The 19843-nt window shown below is 58.1% G+C and overlaps 1 protein-coding gene across 1 annotated transcript; it reads left to right on the top strand.

Annotated features, from left to right (window-relative positions):
* Window positions 1-3502: 3502 nt before the first annotated feature.
* Window positions 3503-19843, top strand: BAK1 (BCL2 antagonist/killer 1). The gene is made up of 6 exons (XM_063418637.1): window positions 3503-3682; window positions 7605-7695; window positions 11844-11979; window positions 12058-12201; window positions 16997-17177; window positions 18379-19843. Exons 2-6 carry the CDS (start codon window positions 7626-7628, stop codon window positions 18478-18480), a joined length of 633 nt encoding a protein of 210 aa, XP_063274707.1. The 5' UTR covers window positions 3503-3682; window positions 7605-7625; the 3' UTR covers window positions 18481-19843.

Raw genomic sequence — 19843 nt, 5'->3', positions numbered from 1 at the left:
TTCCCTTCCCTTCCCAAACCTTCCCAAACCTTCCCAAACCTTCCCAAACCTTCCCAAACCTTCCCAAACCTTCCCAAACCTTCCCAAACCTTCCCAAACCTTCCCTTCCCTTCCCTTCCCTTCCCTTCCCTTCCCAAACCTTCCCTTCCCTTCCCTTCCCAAACCTTCCCAAACCTTCCCTTCCCTTCCCTTCCCTTCCCTTCCCTTCCCTTCCCTTCCCAAACCTTCCCTTCCCTTCCCAAACCTTCCCTTCCCAAACCTTCCCTTCCCTTCCCTTTCCTTCTGGCTGGGAGCCCGGGTGGCCACTGGGGTGACCATTGGGGTGGTCACAGGGGTGGTCACTGGGGTGGCCATCGCTGCCAGCGGGTGGCTCAAATGGACACAACGGACACAAACTGCCCTGAGCCGCAGGCCTGGGGCAGTGACAGGGGCTGGACAGGGCTGGGGGACAGCACAGAGGGGACAGGGCTGGCAGGGGGACACAGGCACAGCCGGGAGCGGGGCCAGAACAGAGGTGAAGCCTCCCCAAAACCGAGAGCGGCTCAGTCCCTGCCACATTCCCATCCCTGCCACATTCCCATCCCTGCCACATTCCCACCCCCACCAGGGCCAAGCCCTGAGATTCACCCAGCACAGGAGGTGGGAGCAAGGGGAAGGCTCAGGGAAGCTCCTCCAGCAGCCGAGGAGGATAAAATCTCCATCCCAGCAGTGTCACCTGCCCCTCCTGTCACCACTGTGTCACCCTGACAGGGCAAACACCACGACCCGCTCCTCCTTTCCCCCTCAGGCACGTTCCCAGCGCTGTTTTCCAGGAGTTCCCAGCGCTGTTTTCCAGGAGCGCAGCCTCGGGCAGGGCAGGATTCCCCCCCAGTGTCCCCGTGGCTGCGGTGACACGGCCAGAGCAGCTCTGCGGTCCCGCTGCTGGCCCCAGCTCTGCTGTGCTCCGGGATTTCGCCCGGCTCAGCCCTGCCTCGGGGGCAGGATGGTTTCTTTGCCCTCAAACCCCCTCATCTAAAACTGCCGCGTCATCCCGGCGGCTCCAAGCCGAGATTCTCCCACCTTCCAGCTGCGCGCTCCCGTTCCCTTCCTGCGGCAGCACCGGCGACAAGGGAGTTCTCACCTTGGCCTGGCCCCTCGGCAGGGCTGGGGATGCACAGCTGAGCACAGCCCCCTTCTCCCAGCCCTTTTCCCAGCCCTTTTCTCAGCCCTTTTCTCAGCCCTTTTCTCAGCCCTTCTCCCATCCCTTCTCCCAGCCCTTTTCTCAGCCCTTTTCCCAGCCCTTTTCCCAGCCCTTTTCCCAGCCCTTTTCTCATCCCTTTTCCCAGCCCTTTTCCCAGCCCTTTTCTCAGCCCTTTTCCCAGCCCTTTTCCCAGCCCTGGCACAGATGTAGCCTCCACCAAAACCCCACGAGGATCCCCGATCCAGCGGCCCCATCCCCACGGCTGCTGCACATTCCCACACCAAACACATTTCCTTTTTTTTTCTCCTGTTCCCCTCCCCAGCCAAAGGAGCTGCTGCAAGGAGGAGCTGGTGAAAGCTGCGAGCGTTTCACACCGGCAGCGGTGATCGCAAATCCAGGGCTGGGAGTTGTTGATTCCACATCCCCGAGGCGCTGCAGCAGCACGGGCTGGCTGCTCGGCAGAGCTGCAAGCAGGATTTACTGCGCCCCTCCAGCGATCTCCTGGATGCTTCCATCCCACCATCATTCCTTGGTGTCCACATTGACCATTCCCATACAGAGCTGCTCTTTTCTTTGATCCCACCGGTTTCCCTGGGATCTCCAACCCTCTCCAGCCCTTGGCAGACACGGGGAGTCCCCACTGCCCACCCACGGCTCAGTCCCCACAAACTCTGCACTCACAATTGTCCAGCAATCCCACACAGTTCATTTTCCACACCTTTTGCTGCTCAGTGGGAGCAGCACGAGCCCTGTCAGAGTCATCATTGGAGGAATTCTGGTTTCCAGCTGGAAACTTCTGCATCGATGCGCCACAAAAAGAGCTGCCTGTGGCACAGGCGGTTCACTCCAAGGATTTGCTCAGGATTTGGCTGCTCAGTGCCTCTTTCCCAGCTGGATTTCCACAGCCAGAGCACAGAGGTGTTGTGCAACACGCTGGAGGTGGAAGGGAAGTGGTTTGCAGGGAGGAAGGGCTGAGATGGGGTTTGTGATTGCAGAAGTTCTCCCAGATCATCCTGGGGATGTTAAATCCAAACTGGCAGGAAGGAACGGCCAGGAGCAACCCAGATTGATGTAAGGGGGTGGGCAGAGGCACAGGACTCATCCTGCAGGAGTCAGGACACCTTAACCTGGCCACAGCTCACCTGGCTGTGCACAAGGGCAGCCACCACCAGCACGGGTCACTGGGGTCCCCCAGAGTCAGGGACATCAGGCCCAAACAGCCACATTCACCCCCAAAACTCACCCCAAAAATTAAAATTGGAGGTGGGAACTCGACCCCCACTCAGGACCTTCTCTGTGGGCACAACTGGGAGGATGGCAGCCCCCTTGCTGCCAGCCTGGTGGGCACAGTCCCCGTGAGCTGATTCCTTGCTCCATGGTGATCCTCCTTCCCTGAAGGCCAGCTCAGGCTGGGGCACCTCTCCCCTGTCCCTGTCCCCACAGCCACTGTGAGAATCCTTTTTTTTTCCCCTGCTTTTCACCGTCAGTGCAGCCCCACCCTCAGCAGCCCAAACCTCCGAGGGAGCCGGAGCAGGACCCTCTGCCAGCCAGGGTTTTCCCTGGAAAAGCTCAGCCGGCAAACCAAGAATTCCCAAATGCCAGAGGAGATCCCGCGGGGCCCTCGGGGCTCTCCTGCATGGGGCAGGCAGGTGATGCCATAATCAGCAGCCAGGCTCTGCCCAGCCCCGCAGCTCTGCTTATCTGGCATTTTCCGGCCCCGGCAGCGTCCCTGGCAGCGTCCCAAGGCGCGAGGAGAGGAAAAGCGGCCGGGGCAGATTGCTGAACCCTCCAGGGCTGAACATATCTGTGCTCTCCTCGAGCCGCTGGGATTTCCCCAAATCTCAGCGCATCTCGAATTCCCTAAGGCGCTTGGCAGCAGCACCGGTGAATTTTTGGGGTTTTTTTTCTGCCGGATCAACACAAGTTCCCTCCCGGAACCAGGAGCTCTTTAAAATCGTTACTTTAGCGGAGCTCTGGGCCGGGGAACAGGCAGAGGGTGAATTGAAGGTGCAACCCTCCAGAACAGCTCCGAAAAGCGCCGGAGAAGCCAGGGAGGAGCGGGAGATCTCCGGGAGAGCGCGGCGGGGAGGGAGCGGGGCTGGCACGGGCTGTGCGGTGCCAACCACGCAGCCGGCACCTCCCGAGCCTCGCAGCGCTCCGGGGTCGGGAGATGCTTCAGCATCCTCCGAACCCCCCTCAGGAGCCCTCAGAACCCCCCAAAAAGCCCCCGGTGCTCGGCGCTGCCCCGCGCAGGGGTTGGTGCCTCTAGAGGGAGCTGAGTCCTGCGCGGCTCCGCGCCCGTGTCTATCTATGGTCAGTGGGGTTGGGTTTCTATTTGATCTATTTTTTGCTCTTCTCCTCCTCCTTCCCGGCCTCGCGTGCTTCCTTCGGCCGTGCCGCGCTCCGGCTGCACGGCGGAAGGGAGGGGCCGGAGGGGTGGAGCGGAGCCCGGCAGGGATGCGGTAACTCCCGGGATATCCCGAGCCGCTGCTCCGGGACGCGGTGAGTGGCGAGGGCAGTCCCGGTTTCCCCCTCCCCAGACTCCCCCCGGGATGGGTTATCCGTGTTCTCCGGGCCCGGGCGGGGCAGGGACAGGCAGGGATGGGCAGGGATGGGCAGGGATGGGCAAGGATGGGCAGGGATGCCCCGGCAGCCGCGGGGTGCGGGGCTCCGGGGGTGCGGGAGGGTGACACGGACCAAGGGCGCGGTGATTCCTCCGCGGCCGCGCTGGGCGCGGCAGAGCCCCGGGCTGGGGCTGGCGGTGCCGCTCCGGGCGGGTCACTGCCCCAAAAAAGGGAATTTAGCCTTATTTTCTCCACTTGGGGTTTTTACCCCGCGGCGGTGCCCGAAGGGTTCAGGGCAGGGCATCGGTGGGCAGAGCTGTCCCCGCCGAGGGGCAGGTGACAGCCCGGGCTGTGACCTGGGCACGGGCGTGGCTGTGCTGTCCCCGCCGGGGACTGCCGGCCGCGGGCACGGCTTGGGGGGGACCTTGGCTGGATGGGTGCTGGGGGTCGTTTGCCCACCCTGGGGTCGTGCTGGGTGGGCAAACCCCGAACTGGGCGACCCCCGAACTGGGCGACCCCCAAACTGGGCGACCTCCAAACTGGGCAACCTCCAAACTGGTCAACCCCTGAACTGGGCAACCCCTGAACTGGGCAACCCCTGAACTGGGCAACCCCTGAACTGGGCGACCCCCGAACTGGGCAAACTCCCCTTTTTGCTGCCCTGGGGCAGGGGCAGGAGCGGCCCCGGCTGCGCTGGCCGGGCGGGGATGGGATCGGGAATCCCGCGGGGTCTCTGCCCCGGGAGGGGTTCCTGCCTTGCAGAGCTGCCAAAGGCTCGTCCCAGGGGATGCTCCTGGATTTCCTGGCATTCAAAACACGTCAGGGGCTGATTCCAGAGCCCCATGGCTCGGCTTGGATGCAGGGATTGCAGCTGCTCCTGTGGATCCTCGTGGATCTGCTTCCTTCTCCCTGAACCCAGGGCTCAGGAACTTTGCTTTGGGGAAAAGCTGGGAGAAACGATGAGTGTGAGTTAAAAACACCCAGGAAATGTGTTTGGGACTCCTAAGAGGAGGAGACGAGGGGGAAATGAGGAGCAGTTGAGGCAAAGGCCTTTGTTTTATTGGGGAGGGCTGGGGGGCTCCAGGAGGGTGCATCCTTAGCACGGCAGGTTCTCCTTAATGAAGATAAGAGCCCTGTGCCACCTTAGAGCTGCAGCTGAATCTGCAAATTCAAAAATCTGCAAAATCCAAAATTCTGGCTGCTGCTTTTGACCCCTTGCAGCCTCCTACAAGGCCCTGGTAGGGTGGATGAGACCCTGCAGCTTCCCTGACCCCCAAATCTGATGTGTCCAGAGTTGACTTCAGTCAGGAGAGGCTTGGTGGTGGGTGGGAGCCTCTGGGCTTATTCTCTTTTACATTTTAGCAGTGTGGTGAGTTTTTAAAATGCACAGGAAAAAGCTTGTAATTTCTTTGATGGCTCTTCTTTTTGCTTGATAGGCTTCCAACAAAATTATTGTCCTAACAAAATAAGAGTGGGTCCTGCAAGCATTAAACTGAATTAGTTATTCATCAGGGAATTTATTATAAAATGTTAATTATTTGGGGTTTTTTTTCTCTTATAAAAGATAAACTTGTTTTAATGGTTGAATCAATATGATCAACATACAAACCCTCCCCAGAGCCCTGACTCAAATCTTGGAGGGTTTTCATTTCCTGCAGCCCCGGGCTGTCTCTGGGTGTTTGGATGTCACCTCCTCCTTCACACCCTTCCCCGTTCTCCAGCGCGGTGTTCCCGTAACCACGGGGGAACAGGGAAGCTGGGAAGCAGGAGGAGCACAGGCAGCAGCTCTGGAAGCTGCAGAGGATGGTCTGAGGCACTCTGACCCCTGCAGAGAAACCTTTTGGGAGTCCCCACGGGCATCTGGGGCCAGCAGTGGTTGGGGACAGCAGTGACAGGGCTCAGTCCTGCGTCACTGAGAACACGGCGCTGCCAAGGCGCGGAATGAAAACCGAAAAGAAAAGTTGCTGCAGCGGCTTTAGAATGAAGTGCAAGTTGAAATCGTGAGTCATCAGGCAGCTGCGTAGGCGGCCCGTGCTCCAGGAAGTTCTTGCTCCTCAGAGCCCTCACACTGGCGGGAAAAGTCCCTGTCACCGGCCAGCAGCCCTGGGACACTGTGGGACACAGCCCTGCTGCCCCACAGGCAGAGCTGGGAAAGCTCCAGAGGCTCCTGAGCTCTTTGCTGGTGCTCCCACACCCTGCCCAGCATCCTGTGCCACCTGAGCAGTGGCACTGTGGGGCAGAGGAAACTCCTGCTGATCCTGATTCCTGCAGCTCCCAGGAGCTGCTCCCACCTGGGGAACAGCTCCGACTCCTCCCGGTGCAGGTGGGCTCAGCCACGGCCTGGGAGGGCAGAGGATGAAGCACAGGAGGCTCCTCAGTGCAGGAGGAGATGGACACAATCCCAGGGGATGGACACCATCCCAGGACATGGACACCACCCCAGGGGATGGACACCATCCCAGGGGTGGACACAATCCCAGGGGATGGACACCACCTCAGGAAATGGACACCACACCAGGGGATGGACACAGTCCTAGGGATGGACACCATTCCAGGAGATGGACACTGTCCTAGGGCATGGACACCATCCCAGAGGTGGACACCATTCCAAGGGATCTGCACGTCCCTGGGGATCTGCAGCACCCCAGGGCAGGGAATTCTGTGACTGTAGGAGCCAGGAGAGGCAGCTCAGGAGCTGATCTCGGTGAGTGGCTGCCAGCTCTCCCCAGAGATTTACCCTCGGCCCCAGCTGATGATCCTCACTGCATTCTCAGCTCTTCCTTAGACTTACAAGGATGGGGATGTTTGAATTTGGGGAAGAAGGGGCAAATCCTGTCCTCCCATCCTCAAAGTGTAGGAAAAAGCAGCATTTCCATCCTGGTCACCAGGCTCAGGGCCCTGAGTGCAGCCGTGCCAGGAGCTTGTGGTTTTCTAAGGCAGAGCTGCTTTGCACTTCCATTTCTGCAGCCCTATCCCACAGAGAACCGGCTGCACTTCTTGCCTCACATTTATTTTCCCTTCTGAACAATCTCCAGTAAGATGCCATGAGCTTGAACCACGCTGTGCACTTCTCCCATAGCCACGGGTGGTTATTTATTTATTTATTTATTTATTTATTTATTTTTATATTTTATATTTTATATTTTGTATTTTCTTATATATTTATTTATCCCTACCCAGAACTTCCTTTATTTTTGCCTGGGGTGTAATTTAAATTTTGGGGTGTCAGGAATTGTGTCTCATCTGCAATTCAGGCTTGGTCTAAATGAGGAAAAGTTGCAGCTCAGGCGTTGTGGAATTGAGGGCTCTGGAATGTCCTCATGTTAATCATTAATATTCCCTTTAGAGGGTGGAGGAGCTCTGATGAGCCCTGACATGCTGGGGTTTTTTGCCCTGTGGACTTTAGGGAAAAGATGAGTTTTGTGTTTAGTTCTCATTTAATTTTCATATTTTTTGAGAGGGGAAATGTAAAGAAAAAGGGAAATGAGAGGAAATTGGAATCCTTGAGGAAATCAGGGCTTATCTCATGAACACATTGTCATGGCAGTGGTTGCATCCAGGGGGTCGCAGAGGTGCTGGAAGTTTTCTAGTTTTTTGTGATGTGGGCTGAGAAGAGCTGGTGTGGGACAGAGCAGAAGACAGTGAAGCAAAAATAGAAATTAACGCTATTATGAGGTAACTCAGCCATGCGGTGAGAACCTAGAAGTTTCCTGTGGGTACCAAATGAGCGCTAGCAAGGGAGGAGCCCGGTCTGGCAGAGATAAAAGAAGATTTGGGCAGTCAGCTCTGCCAGAAGGGATTCCTTGGGCTGTGAGGGACCACAGGCCTCCAGTCACTCACCAACTCCATCGCCCTTCCAGGTGTTCCCAAACCTCTCTGCAATGGCCTCGGGGAATGAGGAGGATCCTCCACAGGCGCAGGGACGCCGCGGGAGCAGCAGGCGCAGCTCAGGTAAAGGGGTCTGGGGTGCTCAGGGGAGGGAGCAGCTTCAAACCTTTGGATTTTTATTCATTCCCCTGCTGTGTTCCTCGGGCAAGATGGGATTTCCTGTCTCCAGGGCTTTTTGCAAGGCTGGGATAACAGGTCAGCTCTGTAATGAACTGAATTGAACTGGGAGGTGCTCGATGATTTTGGGAGATGTCAGGGGCTTGGAGCATCCTGGTCTAGTGGGAGGTGTCCCTGGGTGGAACGGGGTGAGCTTTAAGGATCTTTTCCATCCAAAATAATCAAGGATTATTTTGTGCTTGGCATTGGGTGGGCAGCGAGGTGGGATTGGAAGGCACGGAGAGAACAAAGTGCTGGGAGCTGCCTGGTGTGGTGTATTTCCTTCCCTGAGCACGAGAGAGAGGGGTTTAAATCACAGAGGAAAACACAGATCTGAGGCAGTCTGGGTGACATCAGGTCCTGTGTGCCCTGGCAGGGCAGTGGTGACGAGCTGGGAGCGGGGTCCCTCTGTCCCACTGGGAGCCCAGCCCAGCCTGCCCTGGTTAATGGGTGGAACTGGGAGTGGGGCTGAGAGGAAAAACCCTCAGCTCCAGCTCATCCCAGCAGGGTGAAATGTGGGATGCAGTGACTGCTGCTGCTGCCCTCCCCTCCGAGGGCAGGTGAGAGTGAATCAGCTGAGTCAGCTCTGTCAACAGCCGGGCTGGGATCAGGGCTGGGATCAGGGCTGGGATCAGGGCTGGGATCAGGGCTGGGATCAGGGCTGGGGTGGTGAGCTCAGCCCAGCTCAGGGCTCTGCACTGCCCTGACAGGGGATTTCTGCTCTGGGGTTGCCTGGGCTCCTCTCCCTCTCTCAGTGCCAGACCCTGTGGTTGCACTGGAAGGAAAATATCCCGTCCTTGCCACGCCAGAGTCCAGGAGGTGCAAAAATCCACAAACAGGAGCAGCCGTTTGCTGATTTCCTGCTGAGGCCAGCGAGACACTGATGTGAAAATCAGTAAAAAATCAGGCCCTGAGCTCTGAGCATGGGTGTGGATCCAGGATGGAGTGAGCTGGGGACGGAGAGAGCAGACACGGAGCAGACACGGAGCAGACAGGGAGCAGACACGGGCAGACACAGAGCAGACAGGGAGCAGACAGGGAACAGACACGGAGCAGACACGGAGCAGACATGAAGCAGACACGGAGCAGACACGGAGCAGACACGGAGCAGACAGGGAGCAGACAGGGAGCAGACAGGGAGCAGACACGGAGCAGACAGGGAGCAGACACGGAGCAGACAGAGCAGACAGGGAGCAGACAGGGAACAGACACGGAGCAGACACGGAGCAGACATGAAGCAGACACGGAGCAGACACGGAGCAGACACGGAGCAGACAGGGAGCAGACACGGAGCAGACAGGGAGGAGACACGGAGCAGACAGAGCAGACACGGAGCAGACAGGGAGGAGACAGGGAGGAGACAGGGAGCAGACACGGAGCAGACACGGAGCAAACAGGGAGCAGACACGGAGCAGACACGGAGCAGACACGGAGCAGACAGGGAGCAGACAGGGAGCAGACACGGAGCAGACACGGAGCAGACACGGAGCAGACACGGAGCAGACAGGGAGCAGACACGGAGCAGACACGGAGCAGACACGGAGCAGACAGGGAGCAGACAGGGAGGAGACAGAGCAGACACGGAGCAGAGACAGAGTAGAGACAGAGCAGAGACGGAGCAGACACGGGGCAGACAGGGAGGAGACACGGGGCAGACACGGAGCAGACAGGGAGCAGACAGGGAGCAGACACGGAGCAGACACGGAGCAGACACGGAGCAGACAGGGAGCAGACATGGAGCAGACACGGGGCAGACAGGGAGCAGACACGGAGCAGACACGGAGCAGACACGGGGCAGACAGGGAGGAGACACCGAGCAGACACGGAGCAGACATGGAGCAGACACGGGGCAGACAGGGAGCAGACATGGAGCAGACATGGAGCACTTCCTCCCTTCCAGAGATCCTCAAGCACCTCCAAAGCTCCCCTTGGCCCTGCTGGCACTGGGAATCCACCAGGCAAACCCTGATCCAGATCCCTTGAGTGGGAGAGATCCCCAGACAATCCCAGTGGGTGCTGGGGGTAGCACCTGTGGGAAGGGGATCCTCCTGTCCTGGTGTTTCTAAAAATAGCCAAACCCAGGGATTATTTTGGTGCAGAGATTTCCTCTTCTGCCTGGCTGAGTGTTTGCCCTCCTCTCCCTGAAACTCTGACTCAGTTGGTTTTGTTTTCTGGCTCTCCCTGGAGCGTCACCGATTCCCGGTTCCCAGAAGGTGCAGGATTTGTTTGCCACCAAACAAACCCGTGCCTGAAAACAAAAACCCCAGGAAACAGTGACAGGAGCTGTCCTTTCCCTTCAGCCCTGCTGGTGTAACCTGAGCAGGGCAGGTCCGGCTGGGACAGGGAGATGGGACCAGCTGGAAAACCCCGTGAGGAGGATTTGGTGTGATTTGGGGGCTTGGGGATGGGGTTTGTGGGGCAGCACTGCCAGCGCAGCTGTGCCCTCACTTCCCAGCCCTGGGCAGGAAGATCTGAGGTTGGAAATGCAGATTGTGGGGAGCTGCATGGCCAGTCTGGGTTTATGGGATGGTGGGACAGTTTGGCTGCCGTGGAGCTCTGCTGGAGGTGCTGTCCCCCAAGGACAGGGTGATCCCCCAAACCCAGAGTCCTGCAGGGTCCCCCACTGCTGCCCCTGGGACCTGCTGTACCTGGGCAGTGTCTGAGTGCTCTGTGAAAGGAGCTGAGCTCTGATCCGGCCCCACCACTCCTGTCCCAAACAAATTTTTATCTTGGAAAAGAAACCTGTGAGGAGCGGTGTTGCTGGTCCCTGTGGGGTCACTCAGTGGGGCTGTGGGAGCCCCTGTCCCTCTCCAGCTGCTTCTGGAGCTGCTGAAACCAAGCTCTAACCCAGAACAGCCCGTGGCAGAGCCGGGGCTTTCCCCGGAGCCGTGGAATGTGTGTGATGAGGGATCGGTCACCTTGGGGCTGAAACGCCTCTGTGCTGCAGGGGGCTGGTCCTGGCTGTGTCCCTGAGCAGTGTGGGGACAGGGACACGTGTGTGGGTCAGGAGATGGTTCTGTGGGGACAGGGACACGTGTGTGGGTCAGGAGATGGTTCTGTGGGGACAGGGACACGTGTGTGGGTCAGGAGATGGTTCTGTGGGGACAGGGACACGTGTGTGGGTCAGGAGATGGTTCTGTGGGGAGAGGGCCGCATTTTGGTCTGGAGAGGGTTGTGAGGGTGCAGGGACATGTGTGTGGGTCAGGAGATGGTTCTGTGGGGAGAGGGACACATTTTGGTCTGGAGAGGGTTGTGAGGGTGCAGGGACATGTGTGTGGGCCTGGAGCTGTCACAGACGGGCACATTCCCCCTCTGGACCTGGAATTCCCCCCTTTTTGAGAGCAGAGAGGGGATTTGGGTTATCCTGGCCATCCTGGCTGTTTCCCTGCTGTCACGGGTGGGGAGTGCCCCCTCTGGGACTTATCCAGATCCTCCTCTCCCTTCTGCTCCTGCAGCAGCCCCTGCAGAGGTGGCAGTGCCTGCTGGTGCTGGCACGTGACTCCAGGGATGTGACTGAATCCGGAAGGATTTCCCCTAAAATGAGCAGATTTTTCCCTCACCTTGACACGGCTGTGCCACACAAGGACACGCTGCCAACCAGGGTTGTTTGCTGGGGGCTGCTGGGGAGAACCAGGCTGAGCTTTGAACTGGGGGCAAAGCTCAGACTTTGGATCTGAGATTCCCAAATCCTGTTGGGCAATGTCCTGATGGAGACGGGGGAGAGCTTTACCCAATTTTACCCAATTTTACCCAATTTTACCCAATTTTACCCAATTTACCCAAGCCCTCCAATGTCTGGTGTGTGTTGTGCCAGCCCTGCCTCTCGCCTCAGTGGATTCCGAAGGGGGCTGTGCCCTCAGGAACGTGACTGGATTCCAAAGGAATTCTCTGAGGACTCGTTTATGTTGGAGGTTTTTTTGGGGATTTCCGCAAAAGGGCGGCGTTAGCACAGACAGCTCAAACTCAGGGTGAAAATGAGGGAATGGCCTCTTCCAAAGCTGGGAGTGGAGGGAGATGAGTCCGTGCCTCGAGTGTTGTCCCTCCTGCCTCTCCAGAGGGCCGCGTGGCGGAGGAGGCTGAGGAGGTGTTCCGGAGTTTCGCCTTCTACCGCTACCAGCAGGAGCGCGAGGAGCGCGGGGCAGAGGTGCCACCGGACCCGGAGATCGAGCAAATCCAGCAGGACCTGGAGAGGTAAATCCCTGCTCCTGCCCCTCACCCGGGCCAGGCCGTGCCCCAGAGCCTGGCCTGAGCCGCCGCTCGTTTTGGCAGCACCGGGAGCCAGGTGGGGCAGCGCCTGGCCATCATCGGGGACGACATCTACATGCGCTACGACGCCGAGTTCCGCACGATGCTGGCGTCCCTGCAGCCCACCCCCGACAACGCCTACGAGCACTTCACCAAAATTGCCTCCAGGTAAAGCCTCAGGGGCTCCTGGAGTGGGCTGGGGGCTTTCCCTGGGGGAGAAGGGAAGGGGAGGTCAGGTGTGGTCAGTGCTGATGGTTAAACCCACGCTCTGTCTGTTCAAGCTTCACCCTCCAGCCCTGGCTGAGCTTCCCGGGATGATTCCTGTGTTTTCTGCCTGTCTGCTCCTCCTCCTGTGCTCTGCTCGTGTCATTGTCCCTTCCCAGGCATCCCAGTCCTGCCCAGCTGTGCCAGGGATGTCCCTGGGACACCCGGCCTGTGCCTGTCCCAGCTCAGGGGCACAGCCAGCCCTGCCCCTGCTCCAGGCTGGGACACCCCGAGGAACAAGCCCAGCCACAACTGCACATCTGGAGATCCAACTCCATCTGGAGGCCACAGAAATCATGGAATCATGGAATGGTTGGGTCGGGAGGGACCTTGAAGGTCACCTGATTCCAACCCCTGCCGTGGGCAGGAGGCCACCCATGAGATCAGGGGCTCAAAGGACCCACCCAACCTGGTCCACATGGACACCTCGGGATAGGGGCTGCCCCACGGGCTGGCAGAGCCTGCAGGTGACACACAGAGCCTCGTGCAGGTGACACACAGAGCCTCGTGCAGGTGACACACAGAGCCTGCAGGTGACACACAGAGCCTGCAGGTGACACACAGAGCCTGCAAGTGACACACAGAGCCTTGTGCAGGTGACACAGAGAGCCTCGTGCAGGTGACACACAGACCCTGCAGGTGACACACAGAGCCTCGTGCAGGTGACACACAGAGCCTGCAGGTGACACACAGAGCCTTGTGCAGGTGACACACAGAGCCTCGTGCAGGTGACACACAGACCCTGCAGGTGACACACAGAGCCTGCAGGTGACACCCAGAGCCTGCAAGTGACACACAGAGCCTTGTGCAGGTGACAAGAGCCTGCAGGTGACACCCAGAGCCTCTTGCAGGTGGCACACGGAGCCTCATGCAGGTGACACACAGAGCCTGCAGGTGACACACAGAGCCTTGTGCAGGTGACACCCAGAGCCTGCAGGTGACACACAGAGCCTGCAGGTGACACACAGAGCCTCGTGCAGGTGACACCCAGAGCCTGCAGGTGACACACAGAGCCTGCAGGTGACACACAGAGCCTGCAAGTGACACACAGAGCCTGCAAGTGACACACAGAGCCTTGTGCAGGTGACAAGAGCCTGCAGGTGACACCCAGAGCCTCTTGCAGGTGACACACAGAGCATGCAGGTGACACACAGAGCCTGCAGGTGACACACAGAGCCTTGTGCAGGTGACACCCAGAGCCTGCAGGTGACACCCAGAGCCTCGTGCAGGTGACACCCAGAGCGTGCAGGTGACACACAGAGCCTGCAGGTGACACACAGAGCGTTGTGCAGGTGACACACAGAGCCTCGTGCAGGTGACACACAGAGCGTGCAGGTGACACACAGAGCATGCAGGTGACACACAGACCCTGCAGGTGACACACAGAGCCTCGTGCAGGTGACACACAGAGCGTGCAGGTGACACACAGAGCCTCGTGTAGGTGACACCCAGAGCGTGCAGGTGACACCCAGAGCCTCGTGCAGGTGACACCCAGAGCGTGCAGGTGACACACAGAGCCTGCAGGTGACACACAGAGCCTGCAGGTGACACACAGAGCCTCGTGTAGGTGACACACAGAGCCTCGTGTAGGTGACACACAGAGCCTGCAGGTGACACACAGAGCCTCGTGCAGGTGACACAGAGCCTGCAGGTGACAGAGCCTCATGCAGGTGACACACAGAGCCTCGTGCAGGTGGCACACAGAGCCTCGTGCAGGTGACAGCCACCCAAAGCACAGCCACAGGTCTCTGGGTTCCTGTCACTCCTCCTAACACCCCTGCCTGTGACAGCCCTGTCCCTGCGCCCTCTGCTCTGCATTTGTGTCTAATTCCTTCTTTTCTGCAGTGTCTAACTCCTTCCTTTCTGTCCTTTTCCTGCTCCCCTGTCCGGGAAGCCGCGCTGGCTGAGGCGGCAACGCACGCAGGTAAATTAACCCCTGTCCCTGCAATGCTCACGTAAATTAAATTAAATTAACCCCTGTCCCTGCAATGCTCACGTAAATTAAATTAAATTAACCCCTGTCCCTGCAATGCTCACGTAAATTAAATTAACCCCTGTCCCTGTCCCTGTCACACTCAGGTGAATTAACCCTTGTCACACTCAGGTGAATTAAATTAACCCCTGTCCCTGTCCCTGCAATGCTCACGTAAATTAAATTAACCCCTGTCCCTGTCCTTGTCACACTCAGGTGAATTAACCCTTGTCACACTCAGGTAAATTAAATTAACCCCTGTCCCACTCCTTGTCACACTTGGCTAAATTAACCCCTGTCCCACTCAGGTAAATTAAATTAACCCTCCTCTTGTCACACTCAGGTAAATTAACCCTTGTCACACTCAGGTAAATTAAATTAACCCCATCCCTCCCCTTGTCACTCAGGTGAATTAAATTATCTCCTGTCTCACTCCTTGTCACACTCAGGCAAATTAACCCTTGTCACACTCAGGTAAATTAATCCTTGTCACACTCAAGGTAAATTTAATTAATTAATTAAATTCATCCCATCCTTCCCCTTGTCACACACAGGTGAATTTCCCCCTGTCCCTGTCCTCGTGCCACCTGTGTCCCCAATTCCCTCTCCAGGGCCACCCCCAGCCCAGGGCAGCAGATTGAACCACAGGCCCTCAGATTCCTTTTTAGTATTTTTTTAATTCCCTTTTCCCTTCCTTGCTGGGAGCCAGGAAAGGCCCCTCCCAAACCTGGTGTAAATGATCAGTGCCCAGCCCTGGAGCAGGAGCACCGAGGAGAATTTTGGAGCCTCTTCCAGCCACAAAATCTCCGTGTGGCTGGGATGAGCCTCGAGGGCTGGTGCAGCATCCCCAGCTGATTCCAGAATCCCCCAGATTCTGTTCACCCACAGTCACAGAATGGTTTGGGCTGGGAAAGCCCCCTCAGAGTCCAGCCCTTCCCCAGCACTGCCAAGGCCACCACTGAACCCTGTCCCCAAGGGCCACACCCGTGTGGCTTTTCCATCTGTCCAGGGAGGGTGTTCTGGCAGCTGTGGCAGGGCTGGGGAACCCTTCCAGTGAAAAGATTTTCCTTTATATCCAACCTTAGCATTTCCTGGTGCAGCCTGGGGTCATTTCCTCAGTCCTGCACTGCTTAAGATTCCCTGGCCTGGGCAGCTGCTCCAAGGCTGGGCAACACTTCCAGTGAAAAGATTTTCCATAATATCCAACCTAAACATTTCCTGGTGCAACCTGGGCTTGTTTCTGCCTGTCCACACTGCTCGAGATCCCCAGGGCTGCACAACCCTTCCCAGTGAAAACTTTTCCCTGATATCCAAACCAAACATTCCCTGGTGGAACTTGGGAATTCCTCACTGCAGACCAGACTGCTCGATGTCCTCAGGGCTGGACAACCCTTCCAGTGAACAAACCTTTCCCTAATATCCAACCTAAGCTTTTCCTGGTACAATTTGGGGTTGTTTCCTCAGTCTTGGCTCAAGATTCCCAGCTGTTCCCAGCTGGGTGTCCCTTCCAGAGAAAAGATTTTCCCAAATATCCAAACTAAATGTTCCCTGGTCCAGCTTGGGGTCATTTCCTCTTGTCCTGACCACGCTGCTCGAGATCCCCTGGGCTGGACAACCCTTCCAGTGAAAAGATTTTCCCAAATCTCCAAACTAAATGTTTCCTGCTATAATTTAGGGCTGTTTCCTCAATCCTGATCATATTGCTCGAGATCAGGCAGCTGTGCCAGGCCTAGACAACCCTTCCAGAGAAAAAATATTCCATAATATCCAACCTAAGCTATTCCTGGTACAATCTGGGGCCGTTTCCTCAGTCTTGGCTCAAGATTCCCTGGTGTAAGGAGCTGTTCCAAGGCTGGGTATCCCTTCCAGAGAAAAGATTTTCCCAAATATCCAAACTAAATGTTTCCTGATCCAGCTTGGGGTCGTTTCCTCTTGTCCTGACCACGCTGCTCGAGATCCCCTGGGCTGGACAACCCTTCCAGTGAAAAGATTTCCCCAAATCTCCAAACTAAATTTGGGGTTGTTTCCTCTTGTCCTGACCATGCTGCTCTGCTGGACAATCCTTCCAGTGAAAAGATTTCCCCAAATCTCCAAACTGAATGTTTCCTGCTATAATTTAGGGCTGTTCCCTCAATCCTGATCTTATTGCTGGAGATCCCCCAGCCTGGGCAGCTGTGCCAGGCCTGGAACAAAAACAGAAAGAGAAAAAATATTCCATAGTATCCAACCTAAGCCATTCCTGGTACAATTTGGGGCCGTTTCCTCAATCTTGACCCCCCTGGGCAGCTCCAGGGCTCCGGGCTGGGAGTGCCGGGTGGGGATTCAGGGGTCCCCCGGGGTTTGTTTCAGCCTGGGGTTGGATTCAGGGGTCCCCCGGGGTTTGTTTCAGCCTGGGGTTGGATTCAGGGGTCCCCCGGGGTTTGTTTCAGCCTGGGGTTGGATTCAGGGGTCCCCTGGGGTTGGATTCAGGGGTCCCCTGGGGTTTGTTTCAGCCTGGGGTTGGATTCAGGGGTCCCCTGGGGTTGGATTCAGGGTTCCCCTGGGGTTGGATTCAGGGGTCCCCCGGGGTTTGTTTCAGCCTGGGGTTGGATTCAGGGGTCCCCTGGGGTTGGATTCAGGGGTCCCCTGGGGTTTGTTTCAGCCTGGGGTTGGATTCAGGGGTCCCCTGGGGTTGGATTCAGGGTTCCCCTGGGGTTGGATTCAGGGGTCCCCCGGGGTTTGTTGCAGCCTCTTTGAGAGTGGCATCAACTGGGGCCGGGTGATTGCTCTGCTGGCCTTCGGGTACCGCCTGGCCATGCACGTGTGGCAGCGCGGCGTGGGCGGCTTCCTGCGCAGCATCGCCCGCTACCTCGGGGACTTCATGCTGCACCACCACATCGCCCGCTGGATCGCCCAGCAGGGAGGATGGGTGAGCACAGGCACCTCGGGGGGCACAGCCGGGGGCAGGGGGCAGGGTTTGGGGGCAGGGTTTGGGGCCAGGTTTGGGGCCAGGTTTGGGATCAGGGGGCAGGGTTTGGGGGCAGGTTTGGGGCCAGGTTTGGGGTCAGGGGCATGGTTTGGGGCAGGGGGTCAGGTTTGGGATCAGGGGGCAGGGTTTGGGGTCAGGGGACAGGTTTGGGGTCAGGGGCAGGGTTTGGGGTCAGGGGCCAGGTTTGGGGTCAGGGGCAGGGTTTGGGGTCAGGGGCCAGGTTTGGGGTTGGGGGCGGGGTTTGGGGTCAGGGGGCAGGTTTGGGGTCAGGGGCCAGGTTTGGGGTCGGGGGCAGGGTTTGGGGTCAGGGGGCAGGTTTGGGGTCAGGGGACAGGGTTTGGGGTAGGGGGGCAGGTTTGGGGTCAGGGGGCAGGTTTGGGGTAGGAGGGCAGGTTTGAGATTGGGGGCATGTTTTGAAGGCATGGTTTGAGGGCAGGGTTTGGGGACAAGGTTTGGGGTCACAGGGCAGAGTTTGGGGCAGGGGGACAGGTTTGAGATTGGGGCAGGGTTTGGGATCAGGGACCAGAGTTGGGGTCAGGGGGCCAGGTTTGGGACTGGGGACATGTTTGGGGGCATGGTTTGGGTTCAAGGTTTGGGGGCAAGGTTTGGGGTCAGGGGGGCAGATTTGGTGCCATGGTTTGGGGTCGGGGGCAGGGTTTGGGGCAGGGGGGCAGGTCTGGGGCATGGTTTGGGGGCAGGTTTGGGGGCAAGGTTTGGGATCAGGGGGGCAGATTTGGTGCCATGGTTTGGGGTCGGGGGCAGGGTTTGGGGGCAGGGGGCAGGTTTGGGGGCATGGTTTGAGGGTACAGGAACAGGCTTGGGAGCAGGGGGGCCAGAGGAGCTGGGGGAGTGAGGGGTTGGGGGTCAGAGGAGTCAGGAGAGTCTGGGTTTGGGGGGCAGAGGGGCAGGGTCTGGGGCTCAGGAGTTTCAGGGTTTGGGGCTCAGGAGTTTCAGGGTTTGGGGCTCAGGGTTTGGGGCTCAGGAGTTTCAGGGTTTGGGGCTCAGGAGTTTCAGGGTTTGGGGCTCAGGGTTTGGGGCTCAGGATTTTCAGGGTTTGGGGCTCAGGAGTTTCAGGGTTTGGGGCTCAGGGTTTGGGGCTCGAGGATGTTACCAGGACTGACCCCAGTGTCCCTCCCTGCAGAGGGCCGTGCTGGACCTGGACAATGTTTACGTCAAGTACGTGCTGGTGGCAGCCGTGGTGGCACTGGGGGTCCTGGTGCTGCGGCGCTGCTTCAACCCCTGAGGGGGCCCGGGGGGGCTGCGGGGCGGCCCCTCCTCTGCTCCCACCCCCAGGGAACACCAGGAGCTCCAGGAGAGAGCGTGGATCGGGACTGGGACCCTCCTGCTGCGGGGTCTGGGGTCTCTGCACCCCCAGGAGAGGACTGGGGGCTCTGCTTCGTTGTGTTTGATGCCTCGAAAAGCTGCTGAGGAGGGGGCATGGCTGAGAGGGGACATCTCTGGGAGGGGACATCTCTGGGAGGGGACATCTCTGAGAGGGGACATCTCTGTGCTCCCGGCTCCTCTGGAGGAGCAGAGGGGTGTGACAGTGCCCCAGTGTGTGACAATGTCTCTGTGTGCCAGCGTTGGGTCCTGTGCCCCTGGGGCAGAGCCCCCTCCCCATCTCTGACAGCTCCATCCCCCTGTTTGATCCCAGCCCTGGCCAGGTTTTCCAGCTGTTGTTTCCAGGGTTTTCCAGCTGTTGTTTCCAGGCGTTTCCAGCTGTTGGAAATCCCAGCAGGGACAAACCAAGCGGGGCTGCTCCACCTCCCACTGCTCCTGAGCCCGTCTCTTGAGCCTTTCCCGGCCTTTCCACGGACATCCCGACCCTTTTCCCTTGGAACCCTCCTGCCCTGAGCCCTGCCCGCTGTTCCCTGCCCCAGCCCGGAGCCCTGCAGCTCCTGGGGGCTCAGCTGGGAGGCACCAGCAGCTTCCCCAACACTAAAAACCTGGGCAGGCAGTGGCCCTGTCCTCCTCCTGCGCACCAGTTGGGCTCCCTGGCTCTTACTGGGAGGCACTGGAGCTGCAGCCTGTCCCATGCAGGGACCAGGCTCCTCTCAGGACAGGGATTTGTCCTGGTTCCCTTCCTGACCGATGCTTGGGTGATTTTGGGCCGAGGAGGAGCGAGCTCCTCTCTCCCATCCCAAACCCTCCTGATTTTTGCAAACCAGGGAATTCCAGCTCCTCTCTCCCATCCAAACCCTCCTGATTTTTGCAAACCAGGGAATTCCAGCTGATAATTCCCTGTCCTGCCCAAGCTGCAGATGAAGGATCCCTCCCTCTTCTCCCCTCGCAGGCTTAGCAGGACCAGCCTGAATTTTTTAACCCATTTCTCCTGTCCCTGCCACTTTTTTAACAGAATAACAAACTTTTCAGCTTGTTTCCATATGTGAGCTTGTCATTTTGCTGCTGGCTGTTCCTGCAGGATCCCTTTTCCCTGATGGGAACGCTCTGAGCTGTGCTTAAGAGAAAAACATTAAAATATTTGCTGTATTATTCTCACTCCTGCTGGGACGTGTTTGCCCCGTGCAGGGCAGCACAGCTCGGCCACGCTCGGGTTTTGTGGCCACAACTCAGGCTTTGTGGCCACAATTCAGGTTTTGTAGCCA

Source organism: Prinia subflava, chromosome 23 (genome assembly GCF_021018805.1).
Source record: "Prinia subflava isolate CZ2003 ecotype Zambia chromosome 23, Cam_Psub_1.2, whole genome shotgun sequence".
NCBI classification, from domain to species: Eukaryota; Metazoa; Chordata; class Aves; order Passeriformes; family Cisticolidae; genus Prinia; species Prinia subflava.
The sequence above is the reverse complement of the archived record's forward strand: the minus strand, read 5'-3'. Positions and strand labels throughout refer to the sequence as shown.

Coding starts and splice junctions, on each gene's coding strand:
- BAK1 (XM_063418637.1), top strand. CDS start 7,626: ATGGCCTCGGGGAATGAGGAGGATCCTCCACAGGCGCAGGGACGCCGC. Junction 11,980..12,057: donor ATCCAGCAGGACCTGGAGAG/GTAAATCCCTGC, acceptor TCGTTTTGGCAG/CACCGGGAGCCAGGTGGGGC. Junction 17,178..18,378: donor TCGCCCAGCAGGGAGGATGG/GTGAGCACAGGC, acceptor CCCTCCCTGCAG/AGGGCCGTGCTGGACCTGGA.